Source organism: Melospiza georgiana, chromosome 19 (genome assembly GCF_028018845.1).
Source record: "Melospiza georgiana isolate bMelGeo1 chromosome 19, bMelGeo1.pri, whole genome shotgun sequence".
In the NCBI taxonomy this organism is placed as follows: Eukaryota; Metazoa; Chordata; class Aves; order Passeriformes; family Passerellidae; genus Melospiza; species Melospiza georgiana.
The window spans coordinates 5,141,976-5,165,127 of NC_080448.1; the positions used below are offsets into that span (position 1 = coordinate 5,141,976).

At 39.2% G+C, this 23,152-nt stretch overlaps 1 protein-coding gene across 10 annotated transcripts in view; it reads right to left on the reverse strand.

Moving 5' to 3' along the window:
* Nucleotides 1-3,481: 3,481 nt before the first annotated feature.
* GTF2I (general transcription factor IIi) overlaps nucleotides 3,482-23,152 on the reverse strand; it is a 70,165-nt gene continuing 50,494 nt past the window's right edge. For 9 of the 10 annotated variants that reach the window (XM_058037428.1, XM_058037433.1, XM_058037432.1 and 6 more), the window contains 20 exons: nucleotides 22,592-22,644; nucleotides 20,977-21,060; nucleotides 20,003-20,186; nucleotides 19,630-19,688; nucleotides 18,900-18,971; nucleotides 18,204-18,387; nucleotides 17,632-17,690; nucleotides 16,899-16,982; nucleotides 16,313-16,408; nucleotides 15,591-15,656; nucleotides 13,860-14,043; nucleotides 12,961-13,013; nucleotides 12,304-12,411; nucleotides 11,389-11,472; nucleotides 10,393-10,576; nucleotides 9,443-9,471; nucleotides 8,215-8,292; nucleotides 6,859-6,897; nucleotides 6,070-6,144; nucleotides 3,482-3,983 (listed from right to left, as the gene is read on the reverse strand). In XM_058037428.1, the coding sequence (XP_057893411.1) occupies nucleotides 6,086-6,144; nucleotides 6,859-6,897; nucleotides 8,215-8,292; nucleotides 9,443-9,471; nucleotides 10,393-10,576; nucleotides 11,389-11,472; nucleotides 12,304-12,411; nucleotides 12,961-13,013; nucleotides 13,860-14,043; nucleotides 15,591-15,656; nucleotides 16,313-16,408; nucleotides 16,899-16,982; nucleotides 17,632-17,690; nucleotides 18,204-18,387; nucleotides 18,900-18,971; nucleotides 19,630-19,688; nucleotides 20,003-20,186; nucleotides 20,977-21,060; nucleotides 22,592-22,644 (1,759 nt within the window). In that variant the 3' untranslated portion in view covers nucleotides 3,482-3,983; nucleotides 6,070-6,085. Of the gene's footprint in view, nucleotides 3,984-6,069; nucleotides 6,145-6,858; nucleotides 6,898-8,214; nucleotides 8,293-9,442; nucleotides 9,472-10,392; nucleotides 10,577-11,388; nucleotides 11,473-12,303; nucleotides 12,467-12,960; nucleotides 13,014-13,859; nucleotides 14,044-15,590; nucleotides 15,657-16,312; nucleotides 16,409-16,898; nucleotides 16,983-17,631; nucleotides 17,691-18,203; nucleotides 18,388-18,899; nucleotides 18,972-19,629; nucleotides 19,689-20,002; nucleotides 20,187-20,976; nucleotides 21,061-22,591; nucleotides 22,645-23,152 lie in introns of those variants that run through there. The other variant, XM_058037437.1, reaches the window with a different exon arrangement.

Below are 23,152 nucleotides of genomic sequence, written 5' to 3' on the forward strand. Positions count from 1 at the left end.
CATGTGATGCACTCCCTGAGCCCCAGGAATGGCAGTACTGTCCTCTGTGTGTGTGGGAATGGCAGGTGGGGCAGCCACGGGCTCGGTGTGCAAGAGACCCTCCCCTTGCATCACCATTCCCTTTCAGTCACTTGCAGCTTCTTCAAAATCTGCCACCAAAAGGTTCCCTCGAGGAGCCCCCAAGGACCTGAGTCAGTCCCAGCCCTGCTCACCACCTTACCTGGGCACAGGGCTGAATGGGAGGGGACCCAGGCACAGGGAAACCCCAGAGTGGGCTGGAGACAGACCCTGTGTCCTGCTGGGAGAGCAGGAGAGTCCCCTGCTAAGCTGTTCTGAAATGCCAGCGCACCAGCTGCATTCATGTCCTCCTCCTTCTCCATCCTCAGCCCTGAGCAGAAAGACCTGAAGGGATGTGAGAGCTGCAGGGATCAACTCCACACTGCTTGCAAGCAAAGGTGCACCCAGGAGTGCTTTTGTCCCCACCCTCAATTACAGCGGGCACCTGAGTCACCTGACAGAGGCAGGCCCTGCTCTCCACAGGACCCTTGGAGGAGCCCAGCTCCAGCCAGCTGTGAACCCTCAGCTCCATCCCCTCTGGAAACCCGTGCCAATGTCCCCAGAAGGGCAGCTCACACCCTGAGCTGGGTGTTAGAGCAAACCCAGCCCACACTCAGCCAGGAGCAGAGATCCTCAGGCAGAGGCAGCAGCCCCAAACCACAGCAGAGCTGTCGGGGGCTCTTCCCACTGACCAGCAGCACCAAGCCCTGCCACAGGATCACCCCAATGCCCTTGTCAGCTTGTAAAGACAAAAGCTTGTTCTGGCCACATTAAAAACATCAAATACTAATTGTAGCCCTCCCCTGGAACTTGGGTGTGGCACCTGCAGCTGTGCAATACTAAATGGTCATTTACTTTTGGTTTCTTATTAACAGGGGGACTTTCCTATATGCAAGGGAAGTCCCTTGCCTATTACACAACCACGTCCATCCAGAGCTGTTTGGATTCTGCTCAGTTAGTCACCAGATAACTGCTGCTCATGCAGAACACCATAAACTTTGTCATAACAGCTAATTTCATAATTACAATTGTTTGTACTAAATTTAAAACTGCATTACACACAGTACATTTCTGGAAACCACTCAATTCACATGTTCCTTCCTGTTTCCTCATTCCTCATTCTGTGATGTGAGAAATGAGAGGTTTTAGATGCCACTGACCGTAAAGGATTAGTTCACAGTGAAACACCACCTGTAACTCTTTGTGCGAGACATTGCTGAGCCTTCCATCAGATGTCTCACATGTCTAATACATGTCAAGAAGCAAGATTTTAGAAGAAAATTCTCAGAAGAGAAACATTCCATCTGAACAAGTCAAGTTCTTTTGGTTTTGCACAGTCTGGTTTTTGGTAGCAGGGGGGCTCTGGAGGTGGCTTCTGTGAGAAGCTGCTCAAAGCTGCCAGATGTCCAGCAGGGCCAATCCTGATGGCTCTGAAGATGGACATGCTGCTGGCCAATGCCCACTCCAGTCCTTTCAGCAAAACCTCTGCAACCACTTTCATTTCATTTTTCTTTCAGCTCCTGCAGACAGAGTTCCAGTAGAGCCACTCTGCTGTTACACACTTGACAAGGCAATACCCTGGAATTATTTATTTTCCCAGTTCCTTTGCTGTGACACTGCCCTCATTTTGAGTGAGCACTAACAACCCCATCAGCAGCAGACAGCTGGGCAGGCTGTGCTGAAAGTGCCTCCTAAAGAGGGCTGTGAGTAAAGAAGGGATGAACCATCCTGCTTTTTCAGAAGGGGAAGTCAAGCCAGCTAAAACCTGGGGAAAGCTGCATTATGTCATTTCCCCATTCTAAATATGTCCAGAAGCAAGTGTGAAACCTGGTCCTGAAGTACTGCTGGAGGTTCACTGGCTCAGCAGGTCTGTTCAAGTGTGTGATGGTGCTCACAGGGATCCCAGGATGAGGGAAGAGATGAGGATCTGACTCCATGTTTCAGAAGGCTGATTTATTATTTATGATATATATTATATTAAAACTATACTAAAAGAATAGAAGAAAGGATTTCATCAGAAGGCTGGCTAAGAATAGAAAAATAAAGAATGATAACAAAGGTTTGTGGCTCGGGCTCTGTGTCCAAGCCAGCTGACTGTGATTGGCCATTAATTAGAAACAACCACATGAGACCAATCCCAGATGCACCTGTTGCATTCCACAGCAGCAGATAATCAATGTTTACATTTTGTTCCTGAGGTCTCTCAGCTTCTCAGGAGAAAAAAATCCTAAGGAAAGGATTTTCCACAAAATGTGTCTGTGACAAAGTGAGCAGCAGGTAAATGTGGTGGTGGTTATAACGTGGGCAGTGCCCACGTGGCTGGGTTAACAGGTAAGGTACAGCAGTGGGCTCATTCCATGGGGCTGGGAATGCTGTCTGCTTAGGCAGGAAGGCACCAGTCACCACCAGCTCCCATCTGGAGAGAAGGAAGGCAGGACCAGGATGAGCTTTTCCAAAATGCCTCAGCCTGGAGCTAACCCTGCCCCTGCTGACAGCACCAGCACAAGGTCCCAGTATTCAAGTGGGAGCACCTAGATCTGCACGTTGTGAAACACAAGCAGATGTCCTGTAGGGTTTCCCTTATCTCTAGAATGACAGAAATGTGCTGCTCTGGATTTACCTGAATTTCAGGTTGCTCCCATGGAACAGACACTGCACTCAACTGAATTTAAGGCTTCAGAATTTTCCTGGAAGATCCAATCACATCACCCACCCAGAGCTGGATTGCAGTCTGAACAGCAGGACTGGACTTTAATTCTCTGCTGGCAGGACACAACCATGCTGCAAACATGTTCTACCTGCCTACAGAATTACTTGATTTCCTGTAAAAGACATAACTGCATGGACAGTCTTGAAAAAAATCAGAAAGGTCTTTATTTCTTCATCAGGGAACATCACTTACCATTTGTGCATAATGCAATCATCTCAAATTCACACCAGTAAAAGAGAAACCTTTGCAAATGATCTGCATTTTTAGAGATTATTGTATAGCCAGAACTGTACATCTCCTATGGCTTGTTGAATTTGAAAAAAAAAAAATAGATGTTTTTACATGTTGTGGTGGATAACCAGGACCACACAGGACTTAATTTGTTCTATTCACAGAATATTCTGAATTTTTGACATAATAGGGCTTAGAGCAGGCTGTAGCATGTTTCCATAGCTAATTCTAAATGAACAGAAGAGCATCCCCCACAGCCTTCAGCAGAAAAGCTCTCACACAAGTCCACACAATTACTGCCCATGGCAGGACTGTAAGACCAAACCCATCATATGTAAACTGTGTGATACTCTGATATAACATGGACTCACTACTTTAACAGAAAAAACTATTATGGGGTTTTATTTCAGTTGGTTCCTAATCCACACACTGGAATATTGATCATTTCACAGTCTATCTCATTAATGCACACTAACCAGCAAGTGGATAATTTTATCTTTTATTTAGGAAAAACATATGATAGATATAACAGGAAAAATTAATTCAAATATACAGATACTGTTGTCCAAAGAGACATTAAAGTAACATCTGAAAATTAATGTAAAGGGGTTTTTTCTCCAAAGTAAACAAACTGAACTCTTTGCAGGATTTTTTTCATTACAAAAGTTAGAATGCATTCAGGTACAGTGAAATTAATCTTTATTGGAAAATGTATACAGCCTGAGCTATGTCCCTGTTGATTTTCATCCCTGCCATCTCCCCAGCATTGCTGCATCAAGTTTAGTCCTTAAAATATATTCCAAAGTAAACTGATACAATCCAAATCTACAGTCATTATTAGGTCAATTCACAGAACTGCTGAAAAAGTAGACATTCCTATATAATAGTACAAAAGGATTTGTATAGAAGATACTTCTCTTATACAGTTATATTACACAGCTCTGGACAGGCCGAGCAGGCTCTTCTCAGAACAGGCAGCTTCTGGCTGGGAAAGAGAAATTAAAAAATTAAGTTAATTTAATTGAAGTCTTGTGCCTTATTACAACTATGAGCAGTCTGTATTCTATTTTCCAGTTCTTTAGACCTAGATTTGTCACCCTGTTCTTCTAAAGTTCTTCTAAGCCTTCTGATTTTTACATTTTTGTAAGCGAGTTTCTCACGCACTTTTCATGTAAATAATCATTATTTTGCATTCCTTTCTGGAGGAGGAGATAATTGATGGACTGTTGGTTTGACCAGTGTGGTTGGAGAGGTGGCAATTCCATCCTCCAATCCATGGTCACTTTTGGAATTCTATAAATATCAAGATCTGGTAATAAACGTGCCTTTTATGCCTTGGACATCTCAGTGTGTGTCATTCATTTTGTGTCCTATTGCAACACAGATTCAGCAAACATGCAGAAACTGAATATGGCTCTCAATAAATAGGAGATTAAATGTGTGCTCTAGTGGTCTCTTGTCAGAATTTAGAACAAATATTTATTTTAGCACAAATTCAGTGGATGGCCTAAAGCATCCAAAACTCTGAACTGCTGCAGCATCAAATTGTGCAGCCATTGCCTGGACAACATTTTTGTGACCTTTAATTGACAAGTGAGATGTTTTTTATTTCTCACTGCCTGCAGTGTGTCCCATGACGAATCAAAGCTTTTCCTTTAGTATATTTTATCCTGCCACACAGTTTTATCCCAAACACAGAATTCACTGATTTAATAAGAGCACCACTGCTGCCTGCAGTGCTCAGGGCACAGCTGGGATGCTGGTTTGTCAGCTCCTGCAGCTTTCCACCACATCATTTCATTGTCCTGGGCTGTGTTCATGCTGTACAAGGCTGTCCCTCAGCTCCAAAACTCAGCTGGTGCCAGGAATGAAACCCACAGGCTCCAGGCTCCCCCAGCCAAAGCTTCATTTAACTTTACACCAATCAAATCAAATTGCTGAAGAATCAAATGCTGCATAACGAGGAAGATATTTGGGGTTCAGTATTACCAAAAAAGCTGAAATGGAAAGAAGCACTACCATTTTCTTTGAATGAAGCACAGAGACTCTAAACCATGTGGGTCAGCATTTTAGATTTGGTGATGTGATAGCATTGCTAACATTGCTCTCCACCACCACAAAAACATAATTTTTAGGAACAAGTGACATTAAAAACAGAGTAAGAGAAAGATTTGGACATTTGGGCATTGTAAATGAAACTAGGCTTTTCATAAAAGTTTAATTTATGAAAAGAAAAGAAAGAAAACTTTTAAAGGAGGTTGGTTTGTCATGACAGTTAACAGTTTTACTGAGTGTCCCAAGCTCAGACAATACTCAGACAATCATAGTGAAGAGCTTTCCTGCTCAATTACAATTTGGAAATGTATGTGCATTACCAAGAACAATAATGCTTTTTCACACAACCATATCAGAGCTTTACATAAACACTAATTCCCTCAGCTTTCACTTGCTCTTCTTCTGAGATATGTGATTACAATCACATATTTTAGGCCACATTTTTCTAGGACTTCCTCAGAAATTTGAACACAGTGTGCTTTATATTGGATAAGAAAGTGCAAAACATCTGACATCTTATAGGTAAGAACTGAGACACAAAGTAATTCCCAACTAAAGTACTGGCACCTTCTGACATTCAGTATTGCACTGTGGAAGGGGCTAACAGCAGGCCTGTTAGCTAAAGGAGCAAGGAGAAGCTGAGACGCAAGAAGAAGCTGATAAGGAGCTCTCTCCAAGGCTGTAACCAAGAAGAAGAAAGATAAGGGAACTTTGCAGCTGGACGAAGCATTTTTAGAAAGTTAGTTGAAGTCACTGTAACTTTTCACCAGTAGTGTTATGTTGACTGATTGTGGCCAATAGTTAGGGTAGCAGAAGCATAAACAAATGGAAAGTGTATAAAAGTCAGCCATGTTCAATAATAAAGAGTTGCCAACTGAGACTGCTTGTGGTCTCTGCTTTGTGTCATGACCACCTCAACAGTGACATTACACTTCATCTCTCCTTTCCCCAGCCAAAAACATTAAAATATTATTCCTTGACAGGTGTTGACTTCAAGAAACACTGAATTATTTTACCCAGTATTGATGAGGTCTATGACGTCAGGTCTTCATCTTGCTTTATTTGAAACTGTTCTTCTGTTTCTGTCTTATCTGTTAAAAAATTAGTAGTGAATGAAAAAGTGGAAAACTTCTCCACCAATTCTGTTACTGTTTTACCTAAGTAAAAATTTATAAAAACATAAAAAGCATTCATTATCTTTTTAAACTAATAGTAATAAATAAAAGCATATTCACAGCAACCTGATTCTGTGAAAATTACCATTTCCACTGTAATGTAATGATGATGCTTTTAGAAGGCTTCTCCAAACTAAATGAGTCTGTGATTCTATCTGAAAAGGATACAGTTCAAGTATATTCTTGGACAACAGGAAAGTTGGATGTTTTCTAGAGTTTAAGTGCTAAAAGAACAACAATGCTCCACTCCCTTGCCCCCAACAGTGTATCCAGGCCAGTGTGGCATTCAGAGTTCCTGATGATGGCAAGCATCACTTGTGGAAACTCCTGCACTGAATAACTAAATGCATCATTCAGGATATGAAGTCACTCAGAGCCTATGTATAGGCAAGACTCACCAACCACAAAGAATTCCTAGAACTCCTTTGTAAAATTATTAGAATAGTAATTTTTGCTGCTAATGCAGCATATCATAATATCATGCAACATGATAAATAAATGAGGACATGTGCCAGGAACCAGTACAACACCTCTTCTTGGTTTTGATTGACTTGACTTTAAAAACAGATGCAACTTTGTTCAGCATTACTTAACAATATTTCTTGATAGTAACTGAAGACAAACACTTACCTCCTAGAGATACTTCTATTTGGCTTGGTTCAGCTGGCTCTTAAATGAAAAAAAAATACAGTCAAATTAATATGAATACAGTTTGAACAAGATGAATCAGATTAGGGAAATCAAGTTTTCCCTCAAAAAAGCATCTAATTTTTCTTAAACAATCAGACTCATATCTCTTTGACCGAGATAAATTTGTGTAGCTTTTTATAAAAATATAAAATATCCCCAAATATTTATTACATTCAACTATGCAACACTTTCTCTTCTAAGAATGGTTCACTGTGGCAGACATATCACCAAGACCCAGAACAGCAGAATGCATTTGCACAGAATACACCAAATTTGGAACAGCTTAAAGAAAGAGCCCCAACTTCTCCTAAGCATTGTCTGTGATGGTAAGTCTGTGCACTTTGGGGAACAGTGGGAAGGTGCATAACAGAGGACAAGTATGCTTTAATTCCATGCTGAGTTTTCTACTATCTCTGCATGGATTGTAGATGAACATGTTCTGGGAAACCCATTTATCCTTTTTAACACTGCAGATGTTAAGAACCAACAGACTGAGCAAGCTCACAAATCATCAGCAGCTGATCCTCCCTCTCACACTTCCACATGGAAACAGAGGAACCAGCAGCTTCCTTGATAATAATTTTCATCATACATGTGTCCCTTACTCTTAAAACGTTTATCAGATGTTTTCTCTTGGTTTCCCAGCTTCTTTGTGTAACCATTTATTCAGTCAATTGCAGAAGTTTTCTCCACACTTACACCAACTTAGCATACATATTTTTAAAAGGTGTATGAACATTTAAAAGCTGTATTGGATCAAAGTGAAGTTGCCCAACCACATTTCCTTAGTTAATTCACAGCCCAAAGCTAAGTTCTCTGTTCAGACTAAGACTTCAGTCCCAGATGCAGCCTAGCAGGGTTACAGAGCTTGGCAGAGGACAGAAACTCCACCCAGACCCCTCTGCCAGCTGGGCAGGCAAACTTCACTTGGCTGTACATGCAGACATGCTCACATTTGAGTTAAGCAGAAATTAATAAATGGATGCTGAATTGCCTTTACACATTGCCCCCACTAATCCTTCTTTCCAGCTCACTCATCCTCTGTAAAAATCAAATCGAGGAACACACCAATGACACAGCTTGAAGAAAGCAGAGTCACTTTCCACTAATGTTTAACAGCTCATAAAGTTATTTAAAGTTTAACAGTTATAAAAGTTAACAGCTATTCATTTCTCAGAATGAAATGGCTCATCATGAGCCCCTCACACCTAGGACATGACAGTGATGATATCTGCTAGTGAGATGCAGAATGCCATACCCCACCCTCCTGCAAGGACACGTGTCACACTGCATCACCTGGTAGTACTGCTGTGGTAGTGGCTGCTGCTGGTGCTGCTGGTGATTTTGCTTCTGCTTCAGCTTCTTCTAGCAGCTCTAAGATTAAACATGATCATTGTTTTACTTCACAATGAAAATGGTCCACATGCAACACAAGAAAAACCTTTGAATCTGCAAATCCTGAAACTTCCCACATGAACAGGTCACTAATACTGTGACTGAGATGCAGTTCAATTCTTTCTGTTAGAGGAAAAACATTCCCTGTCTTGCCTGCAAGCACCAAAACTTTCCTTTTAAGTTTCCACATGTTCTTTAGATGAAGAATAAAACACCACACTTACAAGCAGTTGGCTCAGACTTTCAATCATTCACCTTGGTACCCATCAGTGTAAGATCATTTTGATCATAATTAGTGAGCCTGTCACTCATTCACCTTGGTATCCATCAGTATATAGAATATATATAATATACATAGTGTATATAGTATATATTGTGTGTGTGTGTGTGTGTGTGTATATATATAGTATATATAAATAATTATAATAATTTTGATCATAATTAGTGGACACAGACAATGCCCAAACCTCCTGTGGTCCATGGCCAATCTGCTCCCCCAGTCCCAACACACATTGACAACTTATGCTGAACTGACACCAGCTCAATGGATTCTTTCATTTCTAACTGAATTCTCTGGAAATACCATTCCACAATTATTTTAGCAACCAAAATACTGTATCTTTCCTTCCCACTACCCCAAACAATTTCATTGTGAGGGCCAGATTTGCCATAGCACTTCAGTTAACTATAGTTTGCCTCTCTAAAATGTTATAGTTTCAGCAGAATGCAGATTTTTCACTGGAACAAGGTTGTGCAGCTACTGGAAAGCTCTTACTAATGCTACTGTGATGGATTTAAACTTATAACACAGCAACTCTCATATAAGTGTGCTGCTCAATCAGGATCCTAAATTTCTTTGGGACTCTGCAGCTGAAAGATACAAAATCAGTCTTGCATTTCCATATCAAGTCAATGCTAATCTTATGCTGCTTAAATGTAAATTTATCCCCCTGCCCTCAAGTTAACTGCACACCCATGTTTAGTCAGGAAATCTTAATCAGAAATACACAGGCAAAATTATACAGAGACCTCAACAACTTGGGGCCTCTGCCACTAAGACACAATGTAGAAAATGAAACTTGGTAGGTTACAAAAATGGATTTGTCATCAGGGTCTCAAAAATACTCACGATTGTTAATCACAAGTCCTGGAAACGGCCTGGAAAAAATATAAAAATTACTGATTCTGAAATGCACTGCATGGTGTTTCCTCCCAACGTAACCTCCCCACACCTTCTATAACAGAGGTCATGCTAAAACATGATAAGAAAGGCAAGTAAAACAGAAGGAAGAGTAGCTCTTGGGGACTTTGGTTCTTCAAAACTAGCATTTTGAAAATGTAACATGTATGGAAGAGCTAAACCCTTCCCTTGGTCACTGCTACTTAGCAAGGAATCACCTCTGCAGGGTTCAATTCAAAAACACATCGAAGTCCTTTTGGTTAGAATATGTCATGATTAAGGGTTGAAAATTCAGATTCCTTAGTAAAATCTAATTTTTCTCTCTAAGGATAAACTGAAGCTTTTAAACTCCTGTGAAGTCATCTATGATTTGAGAAGCTACAGAAACTGATATCAATTTTTATTTTCAACTCCTCCTTAGAATGATTGCAAAGTTTGATCTGTTCTGCTTCAATGCATACAAATTAACATTGGATATGTGTGTGTGTGTCTATGGAGATATACAGATACAAATGAAATTCCCTTATACTATAATTGGACAATATTGTATTTTAAAATATTGAATAGAAACCAATGAGCTCTGGACTTATTTCAAAACTTGATATTATGACTGGGAGAGCAAGGCTCAGAAAACTATAGGACCTTTTAGCATATTATGATTAGATTTGAACTCAAAAGATAGCTTGCTGTAATATGCAGTATTGGTAAAATGCCTTTTGTCATACCAAATAAGGCATTTCCTCCTTTATTCATGCTAGGAATATCTGTGCTTCATTTGACCTGATATGTTATCCAAAAAGAACCAACATCTATTTAAAGATGCACTACAACTTCTATTCTCTCACATTTATTCCAGCTGTGGGGCTGTACTCATAATGTAATTAATGGCAACTACATACCTAACGACAGTGAACTTGATAGACTCTGCTGAATCCAAAATCTTCCTCATTGAGCTGAGTTCCAGATAACTGGGTGCTTTAAATGCCACACCTGGAGGCATTCCATCCACCAACACACAGCCAGGGTTGTTAGTGATTTTTCTGTATGGAACTTTCACAGGAAAATTCATACCAGTGGCTTCACCTAAGGGAGAGAGGTTGTGTTTATTTTCAAACCCACAGTATTTCTGATTACACTGAAGAAAAAGTGTAAGAAAATCTTCAAAGGATTAAGAAACAGAATTCAAACCATGCTTTCTATCAGATCTGAAACTCTGAAAATTCACTTGACAATGAAACAATTACAGTGTTAGAAATGAGGTTCTGGATTACACTCATGAACATGACTATGAGAGCACTGGTCACAGCTCCAACTCTGACAGCTCAGCATATGAAGAACACAGACTCTGCTCTCAGAGAAAAGGATATTAAAGGAGATAGCTACATGAAGGAAAACAAAGCATTTCCTGCAATGCTATGAAAGCAATTCAATGCAGCACAAGAGAAGGAATTTCAGGTAAGGAGACCCAGGTCATTGCTACTGTACAATGCAAAGTACAAAAACAGACAAAACTATACACAGCAAAAGGGTTAAACTGCATTTTTAAAATTACTCTAATCCCAAGTATTAAGAGGTCAGGATCATGAAACCCTGAAAAGAACCATGGGCTGCCAGCAAAATAAATACTTCATCCATGCTGACACAGAAAAAAGGAAAAGGAAAGGGGAACCATGAAGCAATCCAGACCCTTAGGACTTTGTTTAAAACACCACACTATCTACATCACTTACAAAAGATTCTTTTTGGAGTCAAAGCACAACATTCATATACAATTCTCAAATATTAATGATCATATATATAATTCACTGTGAGTGAATATTCATTCACTAACTGCAGTATGAATAACATTAATTGCACTCACACCTATATAAAAATGGGGAGTAAGAAGCAATTACCAAATTTCTGGCTAAAAAGATCATTTACTTGCTCTCTCAATTGTCTGGCATTTTCTGCTCTTGGCAGTCGCTCATTTTCATTATCTGGAAGAAATTGTGAGAACAGCATGAGAATTAAGCACAGACTTCCCCCCCGAAGCTTGTTTATCCCTGCATGTTTACTCAAAGCAGGTATACCCAAGAGCTCCTAACCAGGGACTGTCTTTATTTTAGTTATGACACTGAATTGTAGAAATACACACAAGTAGATGGTTGCTAAGAAATTACAGAATCCTAGAATGGTTTGGAAGAGACCTTAAAGATCATCCAGTTCCAAACCCCTGCCATGGGCAGGGACACCTTCCACTAGACCAGGTTGCTCCAAGCCCCACTCAACCTGGCCCTGAACACTTCCAGGAATGAATCTAGAAATATCTAGAGATGATTTTGTAAAGCAATTGAAACCAACAAATTGTATTTTACTTTCTTAAGGAACCTAGAATGGTATATAAAGCTAAAAGCAAAGTGATCATTCAGTAGATGGCCATAGCATGCAACAAGAAAAGCAGTAATTGGTGTTAAGACAAAGCAGTTCATCCTCCATAGTCATTCAATTCAGTTCAAGTACTGACATCTGGAAGTTACCAAGAACTGCAAGTCAATGTTTAATTTATTGCATCATAAAAATGTGGATACTTCTTAACAGGAGGCTTATAGAATAGTCTTATTCTAGAGATGTCACTGGTGAGCTATTAAATTAATGAGTGTTAGATAATATTTAACATCTCAGCAAAACCAAAAGCTAACTTGTGTTCTTTCCTGACTGTACTTGTATTTCAGCAAACCAGCCTGACTGCAGGAAAATATCAAACTAAGCAGGTATCATGAAGAATATAAGCACAAGCATTATGATGTGAAACCAGCCAGTATACACACCTTTTATGGTTACTTTAACAACGTTTAGGTCTTCAATACGTTCAGCTGTTTTCACTGTGTTTTCTGTGGTCCTTGCTGTATTGGCATTACTGGAGGAATTATTTTTTCCTAAGAGGATTAATTTAGAAAACATTTATAGAGAGCTCAAAATCTTCAGTCTCATCTATAAAGAAAATATTGCAAAACAACAAATATTGGCAAAGTTTTCAAAGAGGACCTAGTTTCAGTTTCAAAATGGGAGCATTTATTCCATGACCTACCTGCCTGACACAATTTTCTACTGGCTATTTGCACTCCTGTCTCTGGTGCCTGTGTCATTTAGATGATCTACATACTAGGAGCAAGTAATTTATCTCTAGACCTGAATAACTCCTGTGAATCCTACATTACTGGCTACATTTTGATGGAATGTAGTAAAGAATACATTAGAGGCACAATTATTTGTGAATAACTTAAAAAAATTAATACTGCCTTGTTAGAGCTATATTTAAACTGCAACTGGTAAGTGCTTATCCCATCTTAAAAACAAACAAACCAAGCAACTGCAATGTAGAATAAATCTTTCAGGAATTTATTAACACCATGCTGCTCTCATAATTAATATTTAACCATTGAAATAAACTTTTATCTGGAAATTTAAGCAGCTGCAAAACTCACCTCGTGAGCTTTTACCAGAACTTTCTTTGATAGCTGCCTCAAGCACCTCAGGCCTGCAAACAGATTGAACATTTTACATACAATAATAAAATTATACCATCAACATTAAAGAAAATCCCATTTTCAAAAATGGTAACTAAGTGATGTCCTCTCAGCCAAACAGACAGTCAAGAATGCAGTGACTGAGAGGCTCCATAACTTCCCTGACTCACAGAATCTTAAAACTGGTTTGGGTTGGAAGGAACCTAAAACACTGCCCCTGCTATGAGCAATGAGCAGGGACACCTTCTACTACATCAGGTTGCTCAAAACCCCATCAACCTGGCCTTGAACACTTCCAGGGATGGGGCAGCCACAGCTTCTCTGGGCAACACCCTCCCAGTGAAAATTTCTTCCAAACATATAATTTTACCCTGTTCTCTGTCAGTTTAAAGCCATTCTCCCTTGTTCTGTCACTATCTGTCCTTGTAACTTCTCTTGCCACTGTTTCTGCACTGGCACAGGAATATCTAAACCTGTTCTAGGAAAAAGAAAGAAAATTCTTACAGCTGTCATTAAAATAATCTCCACTCCTCAGTTCCCAATACACAACCAGAAAGGTTTATGAGTAGTCCATAAGTGCTCCTTGCAGCAGGAACTAAACCAGTGATGTGATTATTGTGGTGGATTAAGAAATATGGACTTGCTCTTCCTCTCAACAAAGTCTAAGAGTCTGTCAGAACAAAGAGATTATTGTATCTTGTTCCACTTGCACAAGAGCTTTCTGATCATTTTCTCAATAAAAATATTCCAGTGTGCATTTTACAGAGTAATTTAACAACTTGGCAACACAATTTCATTTTTTGGTCTACATTTCAATTCTCATTGAACAGATTATTCAAGACATATAGGAGCCTTACTTTTTAATAATAAATTTTATTTTGGGTCTATTTCTCAGGATCTTCTCTAGTCTGGGGATCCCAAAGGTGGTGGGCTGGCGGAAGGGCACCCCCTCAGGCAGTCCCTCCACGTGGAAATCCTCAGGGTAGGAATCAAACAGGGCATATGGCACCTTCACTGGCCCACTGCGACCCAGAGCCTCCCCTGAAATGCAACAGAGCAAATAAGGTACAGTTAGGCAGCTGATGTGGAGAAAAACAGAATATACAGAAATACCTCTGCTATAAATGGAATAGAGTACTTGGCACATCCACACTCAATTAGGTAAAACCAGCAGGCTTTGCCTTTTTTGGTGACAGCTATGAGTATGCAGGGAGAAAACGAACAGTTTCAAACTTAACTCATTCTGTTGCAGTAAATCTCGCCATAATTTGCTGAAAATTTGTCATTTGCATCCAGCTCATGCCACTGGCTTGGTCTGCTTGCATGACTATCCTATCTGTATGGCACTTTTGTCTTGGGCTGCAATTGCAAGATGCAATGTGCATTCTATCCCCACCTGTCAGAGCTGGGGCAGTTCTCTGCTGTCCTTGGGGCAGTTTTTTCTTTATCTCTCCCCCAAGCAGATCTCTGCTGTCCATGGCCACTGAGTGTCCCTGCAGGGCTGATCCAATCCCAGCACCCCATGGGGAGATGCTCCGCCCAGGGGAGGAGCCAAGCATTCCTGCCTGGATCCAATCTGAGCCTGGCACAGCACAGCAGCCTTTGCCCCCTGCACTGCCAGAGGAGCAGCTTTCTGCTGCCCTGCATGGCCAGAGGGAGCCCAGGCCCATCTGCAGCAGCCCTGGAGCTGCAGAGGAAAACTCCCCCCTTGTGCAGGATCCCTGCTGCAGCAGAGCCACAGCTGGCACTGCAGGAGGGCTGAGCCCCCCTGGGATGGGGCTGGGACACCTCCCTGACACACAGGGGCAGGGACTGCTCTCACTCTGGCAGGGGTTCTTCTTTTTGTACTATTGCATTTGTATTTTTAATTTTTTTCATAGTAAAGAACTACTATTCCTACTCCCATATCTTTGCATGAGAGTCCCTTAATTTCAAAATGACAATAATTCAGAGAGAGGGGTTTACATTCTCCATTTCAAGGGAGGCTCCTGCCTTCCTCAGCAAACACCTGGCTTTTCAAATCAAGACACACTTTGCTGAAGGCAATGCATTCTGCCTCTTTCTCTTCTAGAGAACAGCATCAAAGACAGGTAAGATTCCTGTTCTTATTCAAAAATCCACACTCAGAAGAGTAAGGAGAAGCCATTACTTCCAAAAGTCACTAGTTTCCAAACAGCCTGCACTAGAAGTGTTGGAATACAATGGAGCAATTTCTCCAGACACCACCCATAGCCTGTTTTGAGTCATGCAGAGTCATACCAAGTCCCATTTATAAGTAGAGTGATAAATGCTCAAAAGGATGTGCCAGTGTGCGAAATCACTCTGTGGCTCATTTAAAAAATTGTAATCCAACTACAACTTCTCCATTTTCAAACCCAAGTAAAATAACAAGTGGAAATGTGACACTGGATTGCAAGCACACGAGAATGAACTCAGATGGGAAACTCTAAGGTACACAAGGATTGCAGGACCTCTGGAATAAACATATGAACACCTCTCATACATTTATCTAACTGTTCATCTAACTGTACATTATCTAGCATGTTCATAAGAAAGGAATCTCAGTAGTAAAGAATCAATAAACATACCACATTTTTCACTAAACATATTTTCTACTTTCTCCTTCAAGTCATTGATTTTGGTATTCCACAGCTCTGCCAGGAAGAAATTGGAAGAATTAGAACAACACTCACACAATGAATCAGTCTTTGAATAACATTTTAACACATCTTTAATAAATTATTATGCTTGATAACCAATTTACTATGGCAGTAAAAATGTGTAAAATGGCTTTCATTCTGCAAAACTATATTCACATCCATCCTTATTTTCCTGAAGCTTTGAAAGATACTGCAACTAAATGAAGCAAATGAAGCAAAGGTGATTAAAAGTGAAATTAATCCAAGAATGATCCAAAGTTACTATCAGATAGCAGGAAATTTACTCATCTGTTACTCACCTAGTACCCAAAATAGTGGCACAAAGCTCCTCATGTGTTCAATGACAGAGCCTTGAAACATTTGCCTCTCTCCTGAGAACTTTCATCTTTAGCACAGTTTCTACTTCAGTGATGAGATTAAATGTCCATTTAATTTAAGCATTTTGTTTCTGACATATCATCCAGGATTTCTCTACTGCAGATTACTACACATAATGAAGAACTGAATGTACACAAAAGGGAGGACTTCAGTCATTGACTAACTGTACATCAGAACATGACCTCAAAATATCTGATATGCAACCCAGGTGTTCCTGGATCAACACATCAACATTAAAAGAATGCATCTGTGCTAATTCCCCCAACACTTACCAAAAGAAAAGTCTTTTCCTTGTTGCTTTGAATTTGCATTGGAGTCACTGGTATTAGAATCAGTTTCTGCATTTTTAGTTTGGCCTTTTTTAGGACCTGTGAAGAGACATTACATATTTAAGGTAGAGAGCAGAAACAAGACATCATACAAAAAGAACAATGCATCAAACTTGATTACTAGAGAAATCTTCAATTCTGAATCAAGAGTAGAATAAAAAAAACCCTTTAGGAAGTTCTAGAGTTGTATTTAAGCATTTAATGCTACTGCCCACATCTGTGATCTCTCTGCTCAGGACTACATCAGTTCCCACATCTCTGCTTGGGCCAAGCAAGCTGTCAAACTGCAACATTTTACCTAAGCATCATCTACACAGTATCCAGCTTGTTTCAGAAATGAAAAAAGTTATAAAGTTATATATAAGTTATATAAAGTTATAAAGTTATTTTATACTGAAGTGTATCTGGAGCCCTCAAGAGTTTGCTACATGAGGTGTACATTACTTATGGGCTATGAAAGCTTAGAAGAACAGAAAATATAGAAGAATATAATAAAAGAACATCAGTAGAATATTTATTTCTTCCATACTCTCTTCAATAGTAACTTCAATCTCTGGAACACTTGAATTTTCTGAAGAACTTCGTGACCTTTTGGAGGTCCTTGGACTAACTCCTGGAAGCCAAAAGAACACAAGGTGTGAAGCACAAATTTTGCACACCTAACAAAGGAACAGCTGTATTCTAAGAATTCTAACAGACTCAAGTAAGTAGAGTCTGCACAGTTAAACCTGAACAATACAGTGATGCTCACAACCTTAAGCAGTAGTTTTAGTGCTCTTGAAAAATACACACCTAGATTTTCCATTAATTCAGAACAAAAGACTTTGTTTTTTCTAAGTGTGAAGGAGAGTTTTGGTACTTTTTATTATCTAAAACCCAAAACAAAATTACTAACATCTGAATTTTCTACAGACAAGAGATTATTTTATGCTTTTCTTATAAAATACCATTATTATTTACAGCAGTTCACAGCTCTCAGTTTAAAATGGTTGAAGCCATTAAAAGTGAAATAGAAGCTGTCAAAATTGAGTAAATTCCTTTTCTGTACTAGAATAGTCAAGTAGAAAAGCAGATACATTTATGGTTTGGGTGTCTTTCTCAAATAATAGCAGATTTAGAGGCTACTATGCTAGATCATCTTAAATAATACCTTTTATTTACAACACCTGTATTTTTCAACCACAAAGATCTCTCAGTCTGCTAGGGAAGTATAAAGGAAGTATTTACAAATGGATGGCAGCAAATAGTATTTAATTGTTTACCTGTTTTCTTTAATTTACTAGCCAGTCTTAGAGGCAAATGGGAAATGACAAGGTCAGGCCTGGAAGTTGAACAGAACAAATGCAATCAATTGCAAGACAAGTCATACAGCAAAAAGTTACCAACTTCTTGGAATTCATTTGAGTTCCAATTCACATAACATCAGCTCTCTACAAGGAAATCCTGCTAGAAGCATGGATGACTCTCCATCTACTATAACCACAAAAAACCAGAAAACATAAAGATGTATTTTCTCTTCTGCAATTTTCTTCAGGGTTTACTTCAAGCAAAGAAAAATACAGAAAAAGAAAATAAAAAAAGAAGGAACAAAGCTTCCAGGTACAAGACCATTTCCCCTCCTCAGTTTTTGATGCATGGAACACACAATTTATACATCTACAGAAATTGAATGAGGAATGTATGTCCTTGTATGAGATAAAGCATATGTGCAAAATATTCTTTGTGTTTCATGGAAGCAGAGTTGAGCATTTAAAGCCTAGAGTTGCTGGGAACGAAGTCAAGTAACTTCAAAATCAGAGAATGTAATATAAAAATAACTGGATCACAAACTTACTTCTGAATAGTAAATTTGATTTTGCTACTGGCACGGATGATCCTTTCGAGGCGCGGGATTCCAAACCAGGTGGGGCTCCGGAAGGGAACTCCTTCTGGCAAACCTTCCACCATCAAGGACTCAGGGTGTGATTCAAACACAGCATAGGGAACTTTCACTGACTCTGAAACCCCCAGAGCTTCAGCTGAAAATAAAGATTAAATCGTGTATTACAAACTTAAATGGGTGGAATTTTATCTCAAGTGGTTTTAAGAATCTTGTCTTACAGAAGCTCTGATACTCAAAGCCTCCTGGAAAAAAAAAAAAAAAAGGAATATTTAAATATATTTGAAGAGATTCCTCCCTATTATTTTCTGTGGAGTAGCTGCAATGGGAACTTGGCCCATCTTGTTACAGATAATGTCTAATATAGGCCTCGAGTGCCTGATGTTTTATTTTGAGAACTTCTTTTCATCCAAAAGAAACATCTCGTCACACAACTGGAAAAATAACAGCCCAGGATACTGTTATAAAAACATTAATGTCAGTTACAGGAAAGAGTAAGTAAAACATAGATAAGAGGAGTCAAGATTTCCATACTTGTCCTAGTATACTTCTGATGCTTAAGTAAATACTGTAACATTTAAACAGAGGAGTTTCGAAATGCAGCAGCATTGCACAACAGTTCATTTAGCATTAGTAAGTTCATTAACTTACCAAACTTCACCCTAAATATATCTTCTACTTCCTGTCTTAGCTTTGTAATCTTGACATTCCAATCTTCTCTCCCTGAAAACCAGAAACAGGTGTCAGAGAATCACCCAGCTCTAGATACAAAGGTACATTTGAACATCTTTCAACACAAGAACATGAAAACTAACAACACAATTACATCTGATTAAACAGGGACACACAATGAGTAATGATTATTTATAGCAGCTAAAATGATACACCTAATTTCCTCTACATAATAAAAAGTCGATTTAAATGTAGTTATGAATTTCAAACACTGACCCTAGCAGAACACCTTGTTCTCCAGAGCCTTCAGATGCAGGAAGAAATGATTTTAGTGGTTCTCCCTGTTAAAGGCACGTCATGCTTTCAAGGAGTCCCTACAATTCCTTACCAACAGGAACCTGAAAGAGCTCAGGGTCACCTGTGAAACCCCAAAAGACTGCAGACCTTTGATTCAGGCCAGGACAGTAACTCCAGTTCTCTGGGGCTCTGAAGGTGACCCAGGCTGGTTATTCAAAGGCAACTGGGACTGCATCAGGATTTCACAATCCATCCACATCCACAGTGATCAGCTCATTCCTTCCAACCCTCATGAAGAATATGCCAGCACACTCATCACACATGGGTTCCTTCTTGAAAAATGCTGCATTGATCTAGATGTGTTTCCCCATCAAACCCTTCTATTCCCACATGGAGACAGCACCTGTCTTACCTTGAGGGTTTGACTTGTGCTGAGGACTTTGGTTTGGAACGTGATTTAGCAGCTCTGGCCTGCAACCAGGACACAAAAAATCTGCTTATTCTTGTTGTAAAATAAATATCACTACCTATTATGACATTAATTGAAGAATTTGAATTTTTCCATTATGTTTTTCACACTTGTCAACACGTTAACAGATATGCAAAACATATTCTAAAATATTTGTCTGGATTGCAAATGCCCATTTTACCATGCAGAATATTCAATTTGCCTATTGGGTAATTAGAGACCAAATGCTTCATTACTTAATGTAACCAAGTGCTTGATTACACATAGGATGCTTGTTTGGACTCTTCCTTTAAAAACCCTCCATGTTTAGACTTACTTTTTGATCACAAATCTTATTTTGTGGCCCACTCGAATTATTTGTTCCAGGCAAGGGATTCCATACCACGAGGGACTCCTAAAGGGGATGTTCTCTGGCAGCCCTTCAACATAGAGGTCAGTTGGATGGGCTTCAAATTTCTTGTATGGAACAGCTCTAGGGTCATTGCTCCCCAAAGCCTTGGCTGTAGGAACAAAACACATCCAGTCACTGTATAAATAATAATAATGCTTTTAATAAAGCAACTTTTATTAAAAGCTAGCTGATACTAATTCCTCAGGCTGTTGCAACTATGCTATATGGAACAACGCAGGACATCTAAATTCAACAAAACCCAAGTCTCTGCATGTAAAAAATGTAAAAAAATTGCCATATTGTATGATGTTGCTGTTGGGCAGTCACAATACCAGGCTGGACTGCTTACTAGGGCATAATACATTTGTTTTATCCAAAGTTATTAATCTGTTATAGAGTATCATGAAAAAAATTATTCAAATCTTATAACTTGACTTTTTTTTTCCATATTGGACAGAACATAAAAATTCACCCAAAAATGTTTTAATACTAATTATGATGATATTGCAGTGGATATAAGTAAACAGCTGTTTTACCACCAAAGGAAAAAAATCCAGACAGGAAGGAATCAAGAGTAATCAGAAGAGGTGTATAGGTAACACTTAAAATTCTTTTTAAATTATGAATTTACCTTGTATAAGCAGTAAACTAAAACATTCTTTTTCACTTTCATTATTTTAAAGTCCAGAATTTTAATATACTTGGAAAAAAATATGGAATTTAAAATAATGAAAGTGAAAAAGAATGTTTTAGTTTACTGCTTATTTAAGAATTTTAAATACTTGGAAAAAAAATCTGAACAAAGGTCTCATTCACACAGACATTGAAAGGAAGGAATGAATGCAACCTTCAAGAAATACAAAGCCATTCAGAAAAGAAGATAATAATGCTGTACTTACCATACATTTTACAGAAAATTTGATCTACCATCTTTCTCAGTTTGGTGACTCTGGAAGACCATTCTGCTTTTGCTGGATTTGAGACTGACACAGAACAAAACCAACATTCCTTAATTATACTGGTTATATTTTCAGTTGTTCAGTTTATACACTGCATAATCATCCTGCATTTTCAGGTAACACATAAATGCTTTATGTAAGAAGTATGGATTCAATGTGGAACCAGGAAGAAAAACCATAAAATAGTGACAGAATATTAAAACTGACAAAACTCCACTGAACCAGTGACATCACTCTTGCTACAAAATACACACAATGTTTTGGCTTGAAGAACTGCAATACTTTCATCATCCACCTCCAAACTGCAGATTCCACTTGGAGATGCAAATAGTTTTTCAATGGTTTCATTTCCTGAAGAATTTGTTGATATTCAATGCAGAATCAGGCATATGGGATGAAAATTTACTTTTAAGGGATCAAAGTACATATAATACAAATCACTTTTTGCTCCTGAATATGACTTTGTGACCAACAAGTGAAGCTTCCCAGTCTCAAAGAGGACATTGGCCTGCTTACACACCATGGGTTCAGTCAGAATGCAAAAGCAATGGTTTGTGTTCCATACTTCCACCAGACTGGGCTATCAGCATAAGCTCCAGCTGACACTTCCTGAGATCCAACTGCTCTGTCTGCAGCCACTATCAGTCTTCTCAGAGTTTCAGAACTGAGGCCAGTCTACAAAACCTTCCTGACCAGCCTGCTTCCCACAGGAATGCAAATGAAAATCATCTTTTCCTCTGCCAGCCAAAATACAGATCCATACTCATCCCATCCCTTTCCTGCTGGGGACAGAAGTCATCAGGGCCCGTGGACAGAGCAGGAATTGGACATGGAGCCACAAGGAGCTGAGAGAGCAGGGGCTGGTGCTCCACAGCTCTGTCTCCTGAGATGCCAGTGGACACAGGGAGCAGCAGAGGAGATAATAAATCACTGGGAAAGAGGGAATCCAAAAGGAAGAACACTGCAGGAAAGGAGGCTCAGACAGCTCCTGACTCCTGTGTTCTCTGAGATGTTACTGACAGCTCCCAGGGATGCTCTCTTCTCTTATTAGAGAGGATGCAGAGGTCACACATGTCTCTATAAAGTGATAGCTGGTGATGACAAGCCAGTTCAGAACCCTGTGCCATAGAAGTTGGTTACCACCAGTTTTCATAGCTGTTTAGGGGGTTTATGAGTTGAGCAATGTACTTGCTTTGCCTCCATAATCAGTACAATTGTATTAAAATTACTAAAACAACACAAAAAGGCTAATTTAAAAAGCCAAATAACAGTCCAGTTAAGGCTAAGGCTCAGTTCCTAGCCTATCTACTATTTTTGTAGTTGAATTTTGTGCTTGAAGGCACAGTAGGTTATTAACACTCAATACACTAAGTTAACTTCAGGAAGGAAAAGTTTAATTCCTGCACACACATTAAATAGACATCCTTATGGTATATCTGCTTAATTTAGATCCTTAATATTCACTTTAATACTGTCTTTGATAGAAGACTATGAGTATATTGGAGAAACAGGAATATCACATGTGCTTGTACAACTCACACATTTGAAAACCTACCTTTTGAAGCTGTAGTGACCTCTGGAGGATCTGTTATATTCAGAAGTTCAGGCCTGAAAGATTAAAGGTACATGTTTCAACAGTGACAGACACTGGAGAAACTAGCCTCCAGCTACAGCCTCAAGTTACTACTTACTGAAGGATCAAACCCAAAATCCTCCCAGGGGACATCATGATCCCCAACTAATGCTGAAGTATCCTAAGAGCTGGCTGGAACCCTATTGACAAAGCATTTTTCATGCCCAATACCCATATCTGATGACTATGGGCATCTACCCATTTCATGGTGACATACAGGTTCCATTAAACTTACCCCTGAGTTGTGAGATAGACTTAATCAGAAACAAAGATAGACATTAAAAATTTAATCTCTAAAAGAGTAAGCTTCAAAGCAGACAATTCTCTTTCCAAAATATATCTAATTTTATCCACAGTTGAACAAACAAAAAATTAAACATTTTGATGTTTCTCACAGAGCCAAACTAGATTTTAAGCTGTTCTTGTTACACATTTCAAAATCAATAAACACCGAAAATTAATTTCTGTTAACAACTAAGACAT